This window comes from Mercenaria mercenaria, chromosome 6 (genome assembly GCF_021730395.1).
Source record: "Mercenaria mercenaria strain notata chromosome 6, MADL_Memer_1, whole genome shotgun sequence".
NCBI lineage: Eukaryota > Metazoa > Mollusca > Bivalvia > Venerida > Veneridae > Mercenaria > Mercenaria mercenaria.
This window is the reverse complement of record NC_069366.1, coordinates 43193663-43210869: the sequence shown is the minus strand read 5'-3', so window position 1 is coordinate 43210869 and position 17207 is coordinate 43193663. Positions and strand designations below refer to the sequence as shown.

General features: G+C 37.6%; 1 protein-coding gene across 2 annotated transcripts in view; it reads left to right on the top strand.

Annotated features, from left to right (window-relative positions):
* Nucleotides 1-17207, top strand: part of LOC123549155 (uncharacterized) — a 97075-nt gene that overhangs the window by 47041 nt on the left and 32827 nt on the right. For both annotated transcript variants that reach the window (XM_053545669.1, XM_053545668.1), the window contains exons 16-21: nucleotides 3216-3372; nucleotides 6709-6847; nucleotides 7202-7417; nucleotides 9017-9089; nucleotides 9628-9740; nucleotides 12374-12530. In XM_053545669.1, the coding sequence (XP_053401644.1) occupies nucleotides 3216-3372; nucleotides 6709-6847; nucleotides 7202-7417; nucleotides 9017-9089; nucleotides 9628-9740; nucleotides 12374-12530 (855 nt within the window). The remainder of the gene's footprint in view (nucleotides 1-3215; nucleotides 3373-6708; nucleotides 6848-7201; nucleotides 7418-9016; nucleotides 9090-9627; nucleotides 9741-12373; nucleotides 12531-17207) is intronic.

The window sequence follows — 17207 nt, the reverse complement described above, 5'->3', positions numbered from 1 at the left end:
AGCATGTACGCAGCAAGTAGTACGCGGCAGAGCTCATTTGCATGTCAAAAGTGTACTACAAACGTACTATCAGTGTATGTGCGATGTATATCCTGCGTACTATTTAAAGCCCTTGATTTCAGTACACATCATGTACGCATCATATACGCTGTATGTACACAGCAAGAGTACGCAGCAGGCCTTTTTCTTCTGTAAGGGTAGGGTGCATTTTGCCTGCACGAAAACGCATGCGAAATTAGTAGTATAGGGTACGTTTTGGGTGCACGAAAGCGCATGCGCAAGATGATTAGGCAGTTGTGGGAGACATGCGCTTTTCTCAAAAGCATCTCTAGTTACTCTTGTTTTTAAGAATGCTGAATTTGCAATTATCAAATTTAATCCGTGTAATATCATAGGATGATTGCTTGTGGACAATATATGACCCATATTGTTTGGGGGATCAGTAGGCTGAAGGCCAAGATCACGGTGACCTCATGACAAAGAATGAAAGAATGCTTATAGTTGTCAAACTTCATAGAATGACTGCTTGTGGTTGGTAGATGACCAGTATTGTTTTAGGAACCAGTAGGTCAGAGGTCAAGGTCACGGCGATTTTGAGGCTGAAAATGGTTTCAGCTCCATTGCTAAAGAATGCTTTGACCTACAGTCGTCAGACTTTATAGGAAGATGGCTTGTGTTCAGTAGATGACGCTTACATTTTGAGGGTCAGTAGCTCAAAGCTCAAGGTCACAGTGACCTTGAGACTCAAAACGGTTTCTGTCTATAACTAAAGAATGCTTTGGCCTACTGTCATTAAACTTTATAGGATAATTGCTTGTGATCTGTATATGATCCCTATTGCTTTCAGAATCAGTAGATCAAAAGTTAAGGCTTAGTCACAGCAACACTTTAAACAGTTTCTCCTCTATAACTGAAGAACACTGGGCTACAGTCATCAGACTTCATTAGAGAACTGCTTAAGATCAGGAAAAGACCCTAATATTTTGGGTGTTAGTAGGTCAAACGTCGCAGTGAAAATAAGTCTGAAAATGGTTCCATTCAATAACTAAAGAATACCTCAGCCTACTATCATAAAACTTTAATGGATAATTGCATGTGGTCAGTAGATGACCACTATTAGTTTGGGGATTGGGGATCAGAAGGTTGAAGGTCAAGGTCACAGTTATTTCAAGACTGAAAATTTCCCCTCCATAACAAAGGAACGCTTTGGCCTATAGTCATAAAACTTCATAGGATGATTGCTTGTGGTCAGTAGGTAAACCCTATCACTGTGGGGTTGGTACATAAAAGATCAAGGTCAAAGTGACACTGAGGTTGAAAACCAGTTTCCGTACAGTTGTTATAGATTGCTTTTTCTGTGATCAGTATATGACTCCTATTCTTGGTGTCAGTAGGCCAAATGTCAAGTCACAGAGACCTTGATCTTAAAATGGTTTCCATTCAGTATCTTAAGAAATGGTTGCCTGTGGTCAGTAGATGACTCTTTCTGTGTTAGGGTTCAGTAGGTCTAAGCTCAAAGTCACAGAGACCTCGAAACAGAAAATAGTTTCTGCTCCATATTGAAAGAATGCTTTGATGTACAGTTATTACACTTCATAGGATGACTGCTTTCTGTCAGTAGATGACCTGTATTGTTTTAGAGATCAGTAGGTCAAAGGCCATGGTCACAGTGACCAACTGAAAACAGGTTTCCACACAGCCAGTGAAGAAAGCTTGTCCGTTGTCAACAGATTTATTTTTTGGTGTTAGTAGGCCAAAGGTCAAGTCACAGAGACCTTGAGACTTAAAATGGTTTCTTCTCAGTACCTTAACAACACTGACATAGTGACATACTGCCTTTAAAGTATGATTACCTGTGGTCAGTAGATGACTCCTTCTGTTTTGGGGGTCAGTATGTCTAAGGTCAAAGTCACAGTGTCCTCAAGACAGAAAATGGTTTCTGCTAAGAACACTTGGACCTACTGCCTTTAAACTTCTTAAAATGATTGCCTGTGGTCAGTTGACAACTTCTTTTGTTTTGATGGGGTCAGTAGGTTAAAGTCAGAGAGACCTTGAGACGTAAATGGTTTCTGCTGAGAAATTTAAGAACACTTAGGCATACTGCTTCAAAGGATTATTGCCTGTGGTCAGTAGATGACCCCTATTGTTTTGGGAGTCAGTAGGTCAAAGGTTAGTCACAGAGACCTGGAGATTGAAAATGGTTCCTGCTCTATAACTTTCATAGACACTACAGTCGACATCGTACTTGTGACCCCCTCTATTAAGCGATTTTTGTATTAAACGACCGGTCAAAATCCCTCCCGGACGTTTTCAGTACAGTCAAAAATGTGAACAAAGACCACTCTTCGGAACAAGCAAAAGTGGTCTTTGTATTCGGGGGGAAGGGTCACTTCTCAGTTAGCCATTATCATGCTGATAAAAAGTATTTTACAGGTTCTTGCTCTCTTTATGTTCTATGTATTAATTCGGCCAGTGCAAACTTGCAAATTTTCATTCAAGCAGTAATTATTATGTTTGCTATAAGGCGAAAGTCGTGAAAATTCGGCGGATTTCAAATATTTTCATGCCGAAACGGTCCAGCTTGGTCGTTATTGGGAGGCAAATATGACCCTTGGGAATGAATTAGGCCGGTCGCTGGTCGCGGGCGCCAGGTGGTCGCTATTCACGGCCTTTTTATGAGCATTTTTCTATAGGGGGACCAGAGACCGGTGGTCGCTATTCACGGGTGGTCGCTAGCACAAGTTTGACTGTATATAGATTCATTCCATTAAACGACTAGCGCCACATTATTGTAGTCCCGACATATACAATATTTGACAAAAGTATCTATTAAGCCACCGGTTACCAAAATTCTACCGGACATTTCTTCATCTGTGTAATTAGCGAGTACATTTTGCACGTGACTGAATGAAATTAACCTTTATATCAGTCGAATTGACAAACAGTCTAGCCATAATTTTCACGGTTTGTGGACTTAGAAATGTGTTCACGATGTTAAAACAGATTTTAAAACCATACATGTATGTTCATAATGAATACAGTTACATTAATAGTTAAAAGTAACTTTTCTTTTCATCTGACTGAAATTCATTAAGAGACCATTCCATTAAGAGACCACTTCTTTGCAGTCCCTTAGGCGGTCTCTTAATACAATGTTGACTGTATATGCCTTGGGGTAACTGCTGATAATGTTCATCACATGTTTCCTTTTTTAGGACAAAAGGGAATTGGTTTCAAATCTGTTTTCCGAATTACTGATGTGCCAGAAGTGCATTCCAATGGGTACCATATCCGGTTTGATGTAAACAGTGGACCTACGGGTTATATACTGCCACACTGGGTACCAGAGGAGGAAAGAATCAGTCAGGATGAGTGAGTTTTACACATTATGAGTCCCCTACTTGTTGAAAACCAGTTTCGGGGACTATAGGAATGTACTTTTCCGTCCATCATTCCATCCGTCTTTCCGTCCATACGCAGTTTCGTGTCTGGTCCATAACTCTGTAATTCATTAAGGGATTTTAATATTACTTGGCACAAATGTTCCCCATGATGAGACGACGTGACCCCAGGCTCAAAGGTCAAGGTCACAATTGGAGGTCAAAGATCTGCAGGGCTCTTTTCCTATCTGGTCCATAACTCGGCCATCCATGAAGGGATTTTAATATTACTGTAAAATCATTTAATTTCGTGGGCATGAAATTTTGTGATTTTGGTCAAAACTGCAATTTCGTGGGGATATGAATTCATGGATTTCAACTTTTGAACATAAAATGAATGGGAATTTTACTTGTTCATTGGGATTAAATTTTGTGGATTGCTCAACCACGAAATCCACGAAAAATAAGTCCCCCACGCATATTAATGATTTCACAGTACTTGTCACAAATATACCTTATAATAAGATGATGTGTCATGCACAACTTTCAGACCCCTAGTTCAAAGGTTAAGGTCACACTTGGCAGTCAAATGTTTACATCGCGTGAACAGGGTCTGTTTCTTGTCCGGTCCATAACTCTGTCTTTCATTAAGGGATTTTAATTTTACTTGTCACAAATATTCCCCATGATAAGACAACGTGTCATGTGCAAAACCCGGACCCCTAGTTCATAGGTCAAGGTCACAATTGCAGGTCAAAGGTCAACAGGGTTTTTTTCCTGTCCAGTCAATAACTCTGTCATCCATCAAGGGATTACAATATTACTTGGCATAAATTTTCCCATGATGAGTTGATGTGTCATGTGCAACACACAGAACCCAAGTTTAAAGTTCAAGGTCACACTTGGAGAACAGAGGTCAATAGGATTTTTTTTCTTGTCCGGTCTTTAACTTTTTCATGCAAAACAGGATTTTAAATATCAGTTGACACAAATATTTCCCTGGATGAGACAACATGCCATGCGCAAAACCCGGGCCCATAGCTGAAAGGTTAAGGTCACACTTGGAAGTCAAAGGCCAAAAGGGCTTTTCTCTTGTCCAGTCTGTAACTCAACAATCCTTAAAGGGATTTTAATATTACTTTGCACAAATGTTCACCACTATGAGACTGAGTGTCATGCGCAAGAACCAGGTCCCTAGGTCCAAGGTCAAGGTCACACTTAGAGGCCAAATGTCAGCTACAAGAATGACTTTGTCTGGAGCATTTCTTCTTTATACATGGAGGGATTTTGATGTAACTTGGCACAAATGTTCACCACCATGACGCACCCTTGTTTTTAGAATTACTTCCCTTTGTTTACTTCCCGAGGTTACTATAAATAGCTTATAATGTAACTTTTTTATTACTGGCTGTAGGGAAAAATCGAGACCACTTTTCTGTGGTACCACATGCATGTTATATCCAATTGTTAGATGTTTTTTGACTTATCTCTGCCTGGTAAAGAGTTATTTGTGGACTTAATATATAGAATTTTAGATTTTTTTTTCTTTTTTATGATTAACTTCCCTTTGTTGTTGCTATAAATAACAATAGAGAAAATTAGGTGCCTTCAAGTAGGGGACTTCGTATTGCATGGCAATACTTCATTCACTTGTTTAATATGTTAATTATCTGTACATATGAATAGTATTACTTACATTATGACTGGTTGCCTATGGGTGAATTTGAATGTGTAGGATTCTGTGTCCTTATAATTGCCAAACTTTGTACCATACAATAAAAATTTGTCCTGGTAATGGGTAGATATTTTCTTGTTTAGGGTCAAGTACCCTAAAGAGCAAGGTCAGTAAGGTTAGATATTGAAATAGTGTTGGTTAAACTGTTGTATGGTTCTCAATTTCACTGTTGCATCTACATTTGTGAACTGGGGGAGACATATTGTTTTTGCCATGTCCGTCCTTCCGTCCGTCACACTTCATTTCCGATCAATTACTGGAGAACCATTTAACCTAGAACCTTCAAACTTCATAGGGTGGCAGGGCTTATGGAGTAGATGACCCCTATTGTTTTTGGGGTCACTCCATTAAAGGTCAAGGTCACAGGGGCCTGAACATGGAAAACCATTTCCGATCAATAACTTGAGAACCACTTGACCCAGTATGTTGAAACTTCATAGGATGATTGGTCATGCAGAGTGGATGACCCCTATTGATTTTGGGGTCACTCTAACAAAGGTCAAGGTCACAGGGGCCTAAACATGGAAAACCATTTACAATCAATAAGTTGAGAACCACTTGAACCAGAATGTTTAAATTTCATAGGATGATTGATCATGCAGAATAGATGACCCCTTTTGATTTTGGGGTCACCCTGTTAAAGGTCAAGGTCACAGGGGCCCAAACATGGAAAACCATTTCCGGTCAGTAACTTGAGAACCACTTGACCAAGAATGTTGAAACTTCATAGGATGATTGGACATGCAGAGTAGATGACCCTTATTGATTTTGGGGTCACTCTGTTGAAGGTCAAGGTTGCAGTTAACAGAACACGGAAATCCATTTCCGGTCAGTAACTTGAGAACAACTTAACCTAGAATGTTGAAACTTCATAGGTTGATAGGACTTACAGAGTAGATGACCCCTGTAGTTTTTGGGACCAATCTGTGAAAGGTGAAGGTCACAGGGGGCTGAACATAGAAAACTCTTTTCAATCAATAACTTGAGAACCACTTGACTGTGAATGTTGAAACTTATAGGATGATTGGAGTAGATGACTCATGCTGATTTTGGGGTCACTCGATCAAAGGTCAAGGTCACTGGGGCCTAAACATGGAAAACCATTTCCAGTTCATAACTTGAGAACCACTAGGCCCAGAATGTTGAAAGTTAGTGGGATAATCGGACATGCCAAGTTGATGATGCCTATTGCAGCCAACCATCAGTGTCATCATTTAATTGTGAGCATGCTTTAATAGAAACAAGCATATTAGCATTAAAACTTAATTTTCTTTGAATTTGAGAAATAAAAAACATATATCTGTGTTTTAAATGGCAGAGGTGGCATAATGTGACATTCATTTCATTTCATTATTAGGAACTTTTGAAATTGTGTTTAACTTCAAGTTACAATGTGTGTGATTATAACATTTGACTAGACTAAAGTGCATCTTAGGAAGATTGACAGATTCATAAACAGTTTAAAATTCCACAGATCAAGGAACACTTAAGAAACAGATGTATGCTTTCACAGAGTCTGCCTTTCCATCTGGACCAACTGTGGCCAAAATCTAAGCAAATATTGTACTTAATTATTATGTTTGACTGTTTTAGATGGATGACCCATATAATTCTGAAGTTGAAGGCGGACATGAGACTGCAGACACGAACCCTGGCTGCAAGGTTTAATGATATACACCCTTCACTGCTTCTTTTCTTGCACAGGCTGAGACAAATTACTGTAGAAAACAAGGTAATATGTGGAATGATTTCTCCTGAACATTTGGAAATTGATAATGTCTTTTAGCTAATGTGAACTTTTCTGAAGGACAATAACAGTATAACAGACAAACTGTTTGCATACTGAACATGCTACGGTACTGTACAAACATGTAGAAATGAAAAAGTGTAAGTATGCATAGCTGATAAATGCATTGTTTTTCTTGAAGGATAGTAATAGTAACTGGTTACATACTGAATGAAGGATGTCTTAAATAATTGAAATACTGTTGAAAAATGGTGCTAAACCCACAAACAAACAAAAACATAAATTCTAGATATTGAATTCAGTGCATAACCTTAGAAAACTGTGTGTTTACATCTGTAGGTTGAGAACTCTGTTCAGACTATGCGAAGGCGGGACATTGGTGACAATGTTGTCGAAATACAACATGCACACGGCAGTGAAAAGTGGCTGGTTGTAAAGAAAATGCTGGATGCCAGTAAGATATCTATACAGACAAAATCAGGGGCAGACGTGGAATCAACAGAAATAGCCCTAGCTTTCCCACTAAACCAGAAGGGCAAAAAGACTACAGTCCAGGTAAACTTACATCTTCAGTCCAATAGAAAAAGTCTTCTTGTGTAACGTTATTTACACCATTGTTTTAAAAACTTGGTTGGTAGCATCATTGTAAGGTCAGATCCAAAGTTTGTTCAAATGGTGATGCTTCGACTCTTTTTAGGGCCACTAGAGTAAAAGAATAGAAATACCTTTAAAGGAGATCTTCCCATCAACTGCTTGATGGATTCTCATCAAACTTGGTCTGTAGCGTCATTTTAAGTTTTGCTCCCAAATTTATTTAAATAGGGCACCTGTCCTTTTTTAGGGCCACTAGAGCTAAAAGTAGAAATACTTTTAAACAACTTATCATGACAGATTGATGTATCTTCACCAGACTTAGTCTGTACATCATTATGAAGTCATTTTCGCAAATTTTTCAAATTGGGGCACTTTGTCCCTTTTAGATCTAAAACTAGAAATACCTTTAAATGACTTCTTCTCATGAACTGCTTGATAGATCGTCATCAAACTTGATCTGTAGCATCATTATAAGGTCTTCTCCCAGACTTGTTGAAATTTGGGAGCTCAGCCCCTAGTATTGGCAACTAGAGCTATAAATAGAAGTACCTTTAAATGACTTCTTCTCCTGAAATACTTGATGTATCTTCATCAAACTTGGTCTGAAGTATCTGTCATGGTATTTGGCGCCCGACGTGAGGCCATGACTTAATATACTCCGAGATCATGTTTATCTTGTTCTCTATCCCATTGGAAATTCGAGGACGAATTTCATATGACAGGGGAGTATGTCATGGTATAGGACTTGAATATTAAAATGGGGAGAAAATGTGTAGGCGGCTGGGAGGCTCAGTCGGTAGAGCATCGGAACGGTATTCCGAGGCCCCGGGTTCGAGTCCCAGTCTGGCTGCACATTTTTCTCACCCTGTGACATATCATTGTTAGGTTTGCTCCCAAATTTGTTCCAATTGGGGTGCTTTTGCCCATTTTAAGGGCCACTAGAGTTAAAAATAAAAATACCTTTAAACAACTTCTCATGAATTGCTTAATGGGTCTTCATCAAACTTTTTCTGTAGCATCATTGTAAGTTTTGCATCCAAATTTATTCAAATTGGGGCATCTCGCCCCATTTAGGGGCCAGTAGAGCCAAATAAAGAAATACCTTTAAACAACTTCTCATGAACCGCTGTATGCATCTTTATCAGACTTGCTCTGCAGTATCATTGTATGGTCCTCTCCCAAACATATGCATATGAGGGCAGTTGGCTCCTTATTGGGGTTGCTAGAGTTAGAAATACAACCTTTTTAAGAGACCTTACAAAATACCTTCAGTCTGCTCCAGTTGTCTGTGTGTGTTTTGTCCACCCAATTTTAAAGGTCTAAGAAGCATTGTTAAACTGTTTGTCATCTGTCACATTAATTTATGTAATCAACTTCTGCTGTCTCTGAAACTTCGGACACCTAGCTGGAGTATATTGTGGTCCTCTTCCAAAGTTGCTCACTCTAGCCTGTTTAAGCTCCGAAACTCAGGTGAGCAATATAGGGCCATCATGACCCTTTTGATGGGTAAATAATAAGACTTCCTATTGTGAAATATGATATGCATTGTTTACTTTTCAGAGAATGCCCCCAAAACAACCAATATTTGCCTTCTTGCCTCTCAGAAGTTATGGATTCCGGTTCATTATTCAAGGTAACCATTATATGAATGTGCAAGAAGTATTACATGTATTTATGTGGAAAATAATATATTTAGTTTAATGTTTCAAGAAGATGTGTTGAAATACATTTTATCCATCAATTCTATGTATGTTATAAGTTACTTATATATGTTACTTAGAACAACAACATACATTACTTTTGGCTAACTGCATTAATATCACACCTATTGAATTGGCCAGCCATTTTGACTTACTAGTATGAGATACATATGCTCTGTGCACATTTACCCACCGAATCCTTTCTTTTAATGCAAGATATCAGACAGAAAGCAGCCATGACTGTTCTTTAAATAGCCAGCGGCTCCCCAAGCAGCAATATAGGAACAATCCAGCAGGATTTGAATCTTCAACATCATGTTTCTGAGGTGTATGCAATAACCACTAGGCCACATTGTTCGTTCTTTTACAACCATTTCAAAATTTTGATTTAATGTTTTGGTAAGCATTAGCAGCAAAGTAGAGAGAACAGGCTGTACACATTACTGTACGTTTATATTCTTCTGTTTGCAGGTGACTTTGATGTTCCATCAAGTCGGGAAGATGTAGATAGAGACAGCTCTTGGAACCAATGGCTTAGGAATGAAATACACAACGTCTTCATAGAGTGTCTTGATATTTTTAGGGTAATATAGGCAGTTTAGTTTGACTGATTTTAATTAGCATTATTAATACATTGATTGAAATAGTTTTGTGAATGAATTCCTTTGACATATGTTACCTTGTTCTGTCCATTTGTTTGATTAGAAAGTTTGTGATGCCTATCTGCTAAATCCTACAAAACAGACGGAGTGTATTTTTGTCTTACAGAGTGCTGAGTCATGCCCTTAAATGCTCTGACATCAGACAAGTTATAAAGTACATTGGTGTACTGACACCTTGGATTGACCCTGTTTATATGTTTTTCTTTATACAGTCTGATATTTTGTCACTCTGTCTCCCCATATGTTGGGAGATATATTGATTATGTGCTGTCCATCAGGTAGTTTGGCTGTCCATAAAAGTTTATCCAGATTACTCCTCTGAACTACTGAAAATATTTCAGCCAAACTAGTACCTAGGCTAGTTTTGCATATGTATGATCATTTCACAGCTGAATGAGTTATAACCCCTTAAATGTCATTTTTAAAGGGGAGTATGCTATGATGCTAGCTAAGGTGTCCCCTATAAACTTTTCAGTAGTATAAGGAAAGCTTTAGCCTCACAAGATGCACTTGTACCATAGCTCCCCAAAGCAGTCTTAAGGGTCATCAGCCATTAAACATCATAGAGTGATTGCCTGTTGTCAGTTGATGACCCATACTGATTTGGGGATCAAAGGTCATGGTCATGGTGATTTTTAGACTAAAATGGAATGGAATAACCATTTGTCCTGTAGCTGTAAAAATGCAAAGGATGATTGCTTGGGTCAGTAGTCACCTATAGAGAAAAGGTCAAGGTCAAAATGATCTTGTGAATGAAAGGTGTTTTAGTTACTAAAGATCACATAGGCCTACTGCCTTTAAAATCATAGAACTATTGCTTGTCTTGAACTGATCTCAGTAGTTAATTGTTGACCTATATTATTTTGGGGACAATGGTCGGGGAGACAAAATTTGTGTTTGCTACATAACTGAATTACCATTGGGCCTACAGCTGTCAGAATTTATAGGATGATTACTTGGATCTACCTTATTTCCAATCAGTATTGGCTGACAGCTTTCAAACTTCATGGGTATGATTGCCTATAGTTATTTGATGATTACTGTTGTTAAAGAAGTTACAGTTACGTTAAATTAAAAGTGACCTTGAGATTGTAAATAGTAACTGGTCAGTTACATTGAGCATGTTAGGACCTACAGCTGAAACTTAATAGCATTATTGCCTGTTGCCAACAGGTTACTCCTTGCAGTTTTGTAGTGATTTGGTCAACAGTGACCTTGAGGTGGAAAATTGTTTCTCATCAATGACTGGAATATTCTTAACCTACAACCTTTAAACTTCACACTGTGATTGCCTATGATCAGTAGCTAATAATACTGAAAACTAGAAGGTGTTTTTTTTTTTCACAAAAACATATGTCTCCCCTCTATGTATACCTTAAGCTCTGGCAGCCATTTTGTGCAGTGAAGCGGAACGTGTTGGCGATATGCACAATTAGGCTTGGTACTGATCACTCCTGTGAAGTTTTGTCGAAATCTGTCCAGCAGTTTGACCTGTGAAAGCCGGACAAGATTTTTAAATTTTTTTTAGCTCTGGTGGCCATTTTTTTGCAGTGAAGCAGAACATGCCAGCAATGTGCACAATTAGGCTTGGTACTGATCACTCCTGTGAAGTTTCATTGAAATCCAGCCAGCAGTTTGACCTGTCGAAGCCAGACAAGAATTTTCTATTTTCAGCTCTGGCAGCCATTTTGTACAGCAAAGCGGAACATGTCGGCAATATGCACAATTAACTAGGGTTGGTACTGATCACTCCTGTTAAGTTTTGTTGAATTAACCAAACTGCACAAAATAGTCATTACCAAACCTTCTTGTACATATCTTCTGCTTGTTACAGTTTGATGGTTTTTAGCAGAGTTATGGCCATTATACATCAGATTTTATGATGTTTTGGCCACATTTCTTATCTGGTCTGGTTCATTGATTTTAAGCTCGACTTTCAAAGAACCCCCACCCCTGACGCCGGCATTGGTTAAAGTTTTTGATGAAGTCAGATATCTCTGTTACTGTCAAAACTATTGACTTGGAACTAAGATATTTATTTACTATCAAAATCTACACCAGGAGAAACAATCCCCATAACTCTGATTTGAATTTTGACAGAGTTATGCCCCTTTTTAATTTAGATTTTTGTTTTAGTTATAAAAGTTTTTGATAAAGTCAAATATCTCTGTTACTATCAAAGCTTTTGACTTGAAACTTAAAATAGTTATTTACTATCAAAGTCTACACCAGTAGAAACAATCCCCATAACTCTTGATTTTAAATTTGACAGAGTTATGCCCCTTTTTAACTTAGAACTGTTTGGTTAAAGTTTTATAAAGTGTTTACTGGCAAAGCTCTAATTCAGCGTCAAGCACTGAGAAAAGTCTAGTATGCTGATTTATGGACAGCTCTTGTCAGTTGAGCTATGGCCCTTCATTTCTTGTATTTTACATTGTTTTTACTACTTGACATATACCATTAGGCTTAAGTTCACCAAACCTCATGAGTGATCAGTGTGAAACGTAGTTTTTGCATGTCATCAGCATGTCCACTTGCTATTCTATACATTGCAGACCCACCCTGAATTTGGCAGTATGGAAGCTGTGTGTGCCTTTCTTCAGTTCGTGCCTATGGAAGATGAAGTTCTCGAGTTCTTTAAGCCTGTTGCTTCAGATATACTTAAAAAACTGAAAGCAAAACAGTTTGTTCCAACTCAGGCTAATGCTGAAGGTAAGCATTATCAAAATCTAGAGCTTAAATTTAGAAACTAGATCCATTCAGGCAGGATTTAGGTTTGAACATCTTGGATTAATTTGTGCATGTACAGTGTACTAAGTTAGTCTAACAAAGGAAAGTGCATTTTTATGGGCCCATTTTTTAATCAAAGCCTTGAGATGTCTGGTGGTTGCAGGTTTTGCTAGAGTTATTTTCATTTTAAATGCCAATCTATAAATATACATGTATAAGAAACAAATACTAATGTGCCTCATATCTAAGATAAACTCTGCCTGACCTTACATGAACAGATGGAAGTCAGTGATGTAACCATGGGCTGGAATACCTAATCATTGACAGATCTTATATAATCTAAATGGCCAGTGTGAATGGATAGAGGATGAATAAGAACTGCTTGATCATTGATAATTCATCCGCATTGTTCAAGAATAGGACTACTTTGTGTAGCACATGAACAAATTCCTTTGGATGTGATTTGGAATCAAATAAAGATGCTACATGATTGTCAGAATTACACTTAACTTTGGTATAAACCCGCAACTAAAAAATGGATATATTTGTCTGTCTGCCTGTCTGTCAGTCATATTTTGTATCCAGAGCATAACTCATTAACCATCAGGTATTGACTGTAAACTTTGTATATAAGAAAGTGGCGATGAAACGATAATCAGAGCGCATGAACCAGATCGGTAGGTCAAAAGTCAAGGTCACAATGAAGGTAAAAGGTAAAATTTGCCACTCATATTTCATGTCTGGAACAAAGCTTAATTACTATTCAAGATAATTATTGACTTTAAATTTGGCATATATAGTAAAACTTTCTTATAGCAAACTCTGGTATAAGGAACTCATTTTTCTGGCAAAATTTTTTCCTAAATGTATTGTATATGAAAACAACACAGATATATCAAACTCAGATATAAGGAAGACATTTCTATGTCACAATGTGATATTTCACTCGTTTATAACTAATTTAGTTCGTAATTTCAAGATTAACTGTCACTTGTAACAAACAAAAAGTATTCAAATGTATATGTTCATGGCTAAATATGTGACTATGATCAATTCATGTATAATTTGAATAATTACAATCATTTATCTAAATGCCATTATCTCTAATGACAAAAGTTATTGTCATTGTGCGATATAGTACCTAACAGTGCATTTATAATAAACATATACATTAACATCAAACATTTAATTCAGTGAGATAAAAGTAACTGTAACATGAAAGTACATAGTTGTAATTGGTCATGTGTTTTAATGACAAGTGATAGGCATCTTAAAACAAATTCCAGAATTATCAAAGCAGTTAGTTCCATTGATACTCTTAACACAGAGGTAAAGAATTAAACTAAAAATAAATAGATTCTATGTTTTTGGTTAGACAAATACTGAAAAACTGAATTGGAATAAAAATATCATAACCAAACAGTGACAGATAAAAATAAAAAAAAAATTAATAAATATAAATACTTAAGTAAAACTCTATTTTGATAAAACAGCAATTAAACATGTCAAAAATGACTCAAATCACAGTTTTCTATGTTTGCTTTATGTCAGTCTCGTGTTTGTTATACAGTTCATTTATAGTGAACTATGTCCGCTTTATGGATATAGCATATCTCAAATATAGCAAACACTTTCTTTGTGACCCTGACGAGTTCCTTATAACTGAGTTTTACTGACGATGTGCAGAGTGCATGTACCAAGTTAGTAGGTCAAAGGTCATGGTCACAAATGGAGCTCAAAGGTTAACTTTGTCCTCAAGAGCATAACTTAATAACCATTAAAGATATTGATTTGGTAGGTCAAAGGTCAAGGTCACAAATTGAGTTCACATCTGCCCTTTGAATTTTGTGTCCAGAGTGCAATTTTAAAACTTAAAAATTTTGAAGAGTTCACATTACTCCCCCGCCTCCCCCCACCACCCACATATAGCCCCTCCCATTTAATTAGCTCAACTGAGCACAAAGTGCTCATGGTGAGGTATTGTGATCACGCTGTGACCGTCGTCCATCTTGCGTCCCTCCGTCAAGTTGTCCGTCATCAACAATTGTGTTTAAACGACATCTACTCCAAAACCACTGAATGGATTTTGAAGAAACTTGGCCAAGATGTTCTTTGTGTGGTCCTCTACCAAAGTTGTTCAAACGGTTCCACTTGGTTGCACCTGCCAGAGCTAAAAATAGAAAAAACTTCGAACAACATCTCCTTCTAAACCGATGGGCCGATTTTTAAATAATTTAGTACAAATGGTCCTTATATCATCCTCTACCAAGATTGTTCAAATTATTCCGATTCGTCAAAAAACATGGCCGCCTGGAGGTGTGGTCACTTTTCCCTATATGTATATAGTGGAAAATCTTCTTGTGTGAAACTGCTAGCCCAATTTTAAAATAATTTAACAAAAATGGTCCTTGTGTGACCCTTTACCAAGATTATTAAAATAATACCGATTCGTCAAAAAACATGGCTGCCAGGGGACGTGGTCACTTTTCCCTATATGTATATAGTAGAAATTTTAAAAATCTTCTTGTGTGAAACTGCTGGCCCGATTTTAAAATAATTTTACACAAATGGTTCTTGTGTGACCCTCTGCCAAGATTGTTCAGATTATTTTGATTTGTCAAATACATGTAACATAGGTGTCAGAGGGCATGGTTACTTTTCCCTATATATATGTATATAGTGGAAACATTAAAAATCTTCTTGTGTGAAACTGCTGGCCCAATTTTAAGATGATTTTACACAGATGGTCCTTGTGTGACCCTTTCCCAAGATTGTTCAAATTATTCGTCAAAAAACATGGCTGCCAGGGGGCGTGGTCACTTTTTCCCATATGTATATAGTAGAAACTTCTTGTATAAAACTGTTAGCCCAATTTTAAAATAATTTTACATAAATGGTCCTTGTGTGACCTTCTACAAATAATGTTCAAAATTTTGATTCGTTAAAAAACATAGCCGCCAGAGGGCATGGTCACTTTTCATCAACACATCTCCAAAACCACTGAATGGATTTCGATGAAACTTTACACAAATGATCTCTGGGTAGCCCTCCTTAAAAGTTGTTCAATGGTTTTGGTTCATTGAACATATGGGTTTCTTGGTTAGAAATAGGTTTTCAGCTATCAGACTTTAAAAGTCTTTCTCTCTAGAGCTTTGATATTTGGCATGTGATATAAAGGCGTGACTCTCTACCATAATTGTCCAAATTATTGCCCTAAGGGCCCCTGTGTGTGACATGTACTTACTGTAGGCTTATAAATAAGAAACATTTTGAAAATCTTCTTCTCTGAATCAATAATAGGTAGAGTCTTGATTTTTGACGTGTGATATCAGAGTTGTACAGTCTATCATAATTGTTCAAATTATTGCCCTAAGTTCAACAATGTGTGTGACATGTATATAATATACTTTTATTAGGCTAACATAGAAGAAATCTAACTTTGTACTTGTACCAGTATGTTACATAAACACGCTTGAAGCCTTGTACACAGGTGAGCGCTTTAGGGTCAATGACCCTCTTGTTTTTCGTTTCTTGTGCCTTTGCCACTGCTCAAAAAACCCTAACCACACAACACCATATTGGATCCTCTCTCAGATACACACACCAGAAAAATATTTATTATTCCCCCCACCACTGGGGGAGACATAATATTTGTTTTTGCCCTGTCCGTCCATCCGTCACACTTCATTTCTGATCAATAACTGGAGAACCACTTGATCCAGAATGTTGAAACTTCATAGGAAGATTGGACATGCAGAGTAGATGACCCCTATTGATTTTGGAGTCACTCTATTAAAGGTCAAGGTCACAACTGACAAAACATGGAAATCCATTTCCAGTTAGTAACTTGAGAACCATTTGACCTAGAACCTTCAAACTTCACAGGGTGATAGGACTTACAGAGTAGATGACCTCTATTGTTTGTGGTTTTACTCCATGAAAGGTCGTCACTGGGGCCATCTGTCCATCACACTTCATTTTTGATCAATAAACAGAGAACCATTTGACCTATAGCCTTCAAACTTCATAGGGTGATTGGGCTTACAGAGAAGATGACCCCTATAATTTTTGTGATTACTAGATCAAAGGTCAAGGTCACAGGGGCCTGAACATGGAATACCGTTCTGATCAATAACTTCAGAACCACTTGACCAAGAATGTTGAAACTTCATAGGATGATTAAACATGTATCTCGTAGATGACCACTATTGCTTTTTGGGTCACTTGATCAAAAGTCAAGGTCACAGGGACCAGAACATGGAAAACAGTTTCCGACCAATAACTTGAGAACCATTTGTCCAGAACCTTCAAACTTCATAGGATGACAGGACTTAAAGAGTAGATGACCCTTATTGTTTTTGGGGTCACTTGAGCTAAGGTCAAGGTCACAGGGGCCTGAAAATAGAAAGCTAATTCCAATCAATAACTTGAGAATCACTTGACCCAGAATGTTGAAACTTAATAGGATGATTAGACATGCAGAGTAGATGACCCCTTCTGATTTTGGGGTCACTCGATCAAAGGTCAAGGTCACAGGGGCCTGAACATGGAAAACTGTTTCCAGTTCATAGCTTGAGAACCACTAGGCCCAGAATGTTGAAACTTCATAGGATGATTAAACATGTATCTCATAGATGACCACTATTGTTTTTTGGGTCA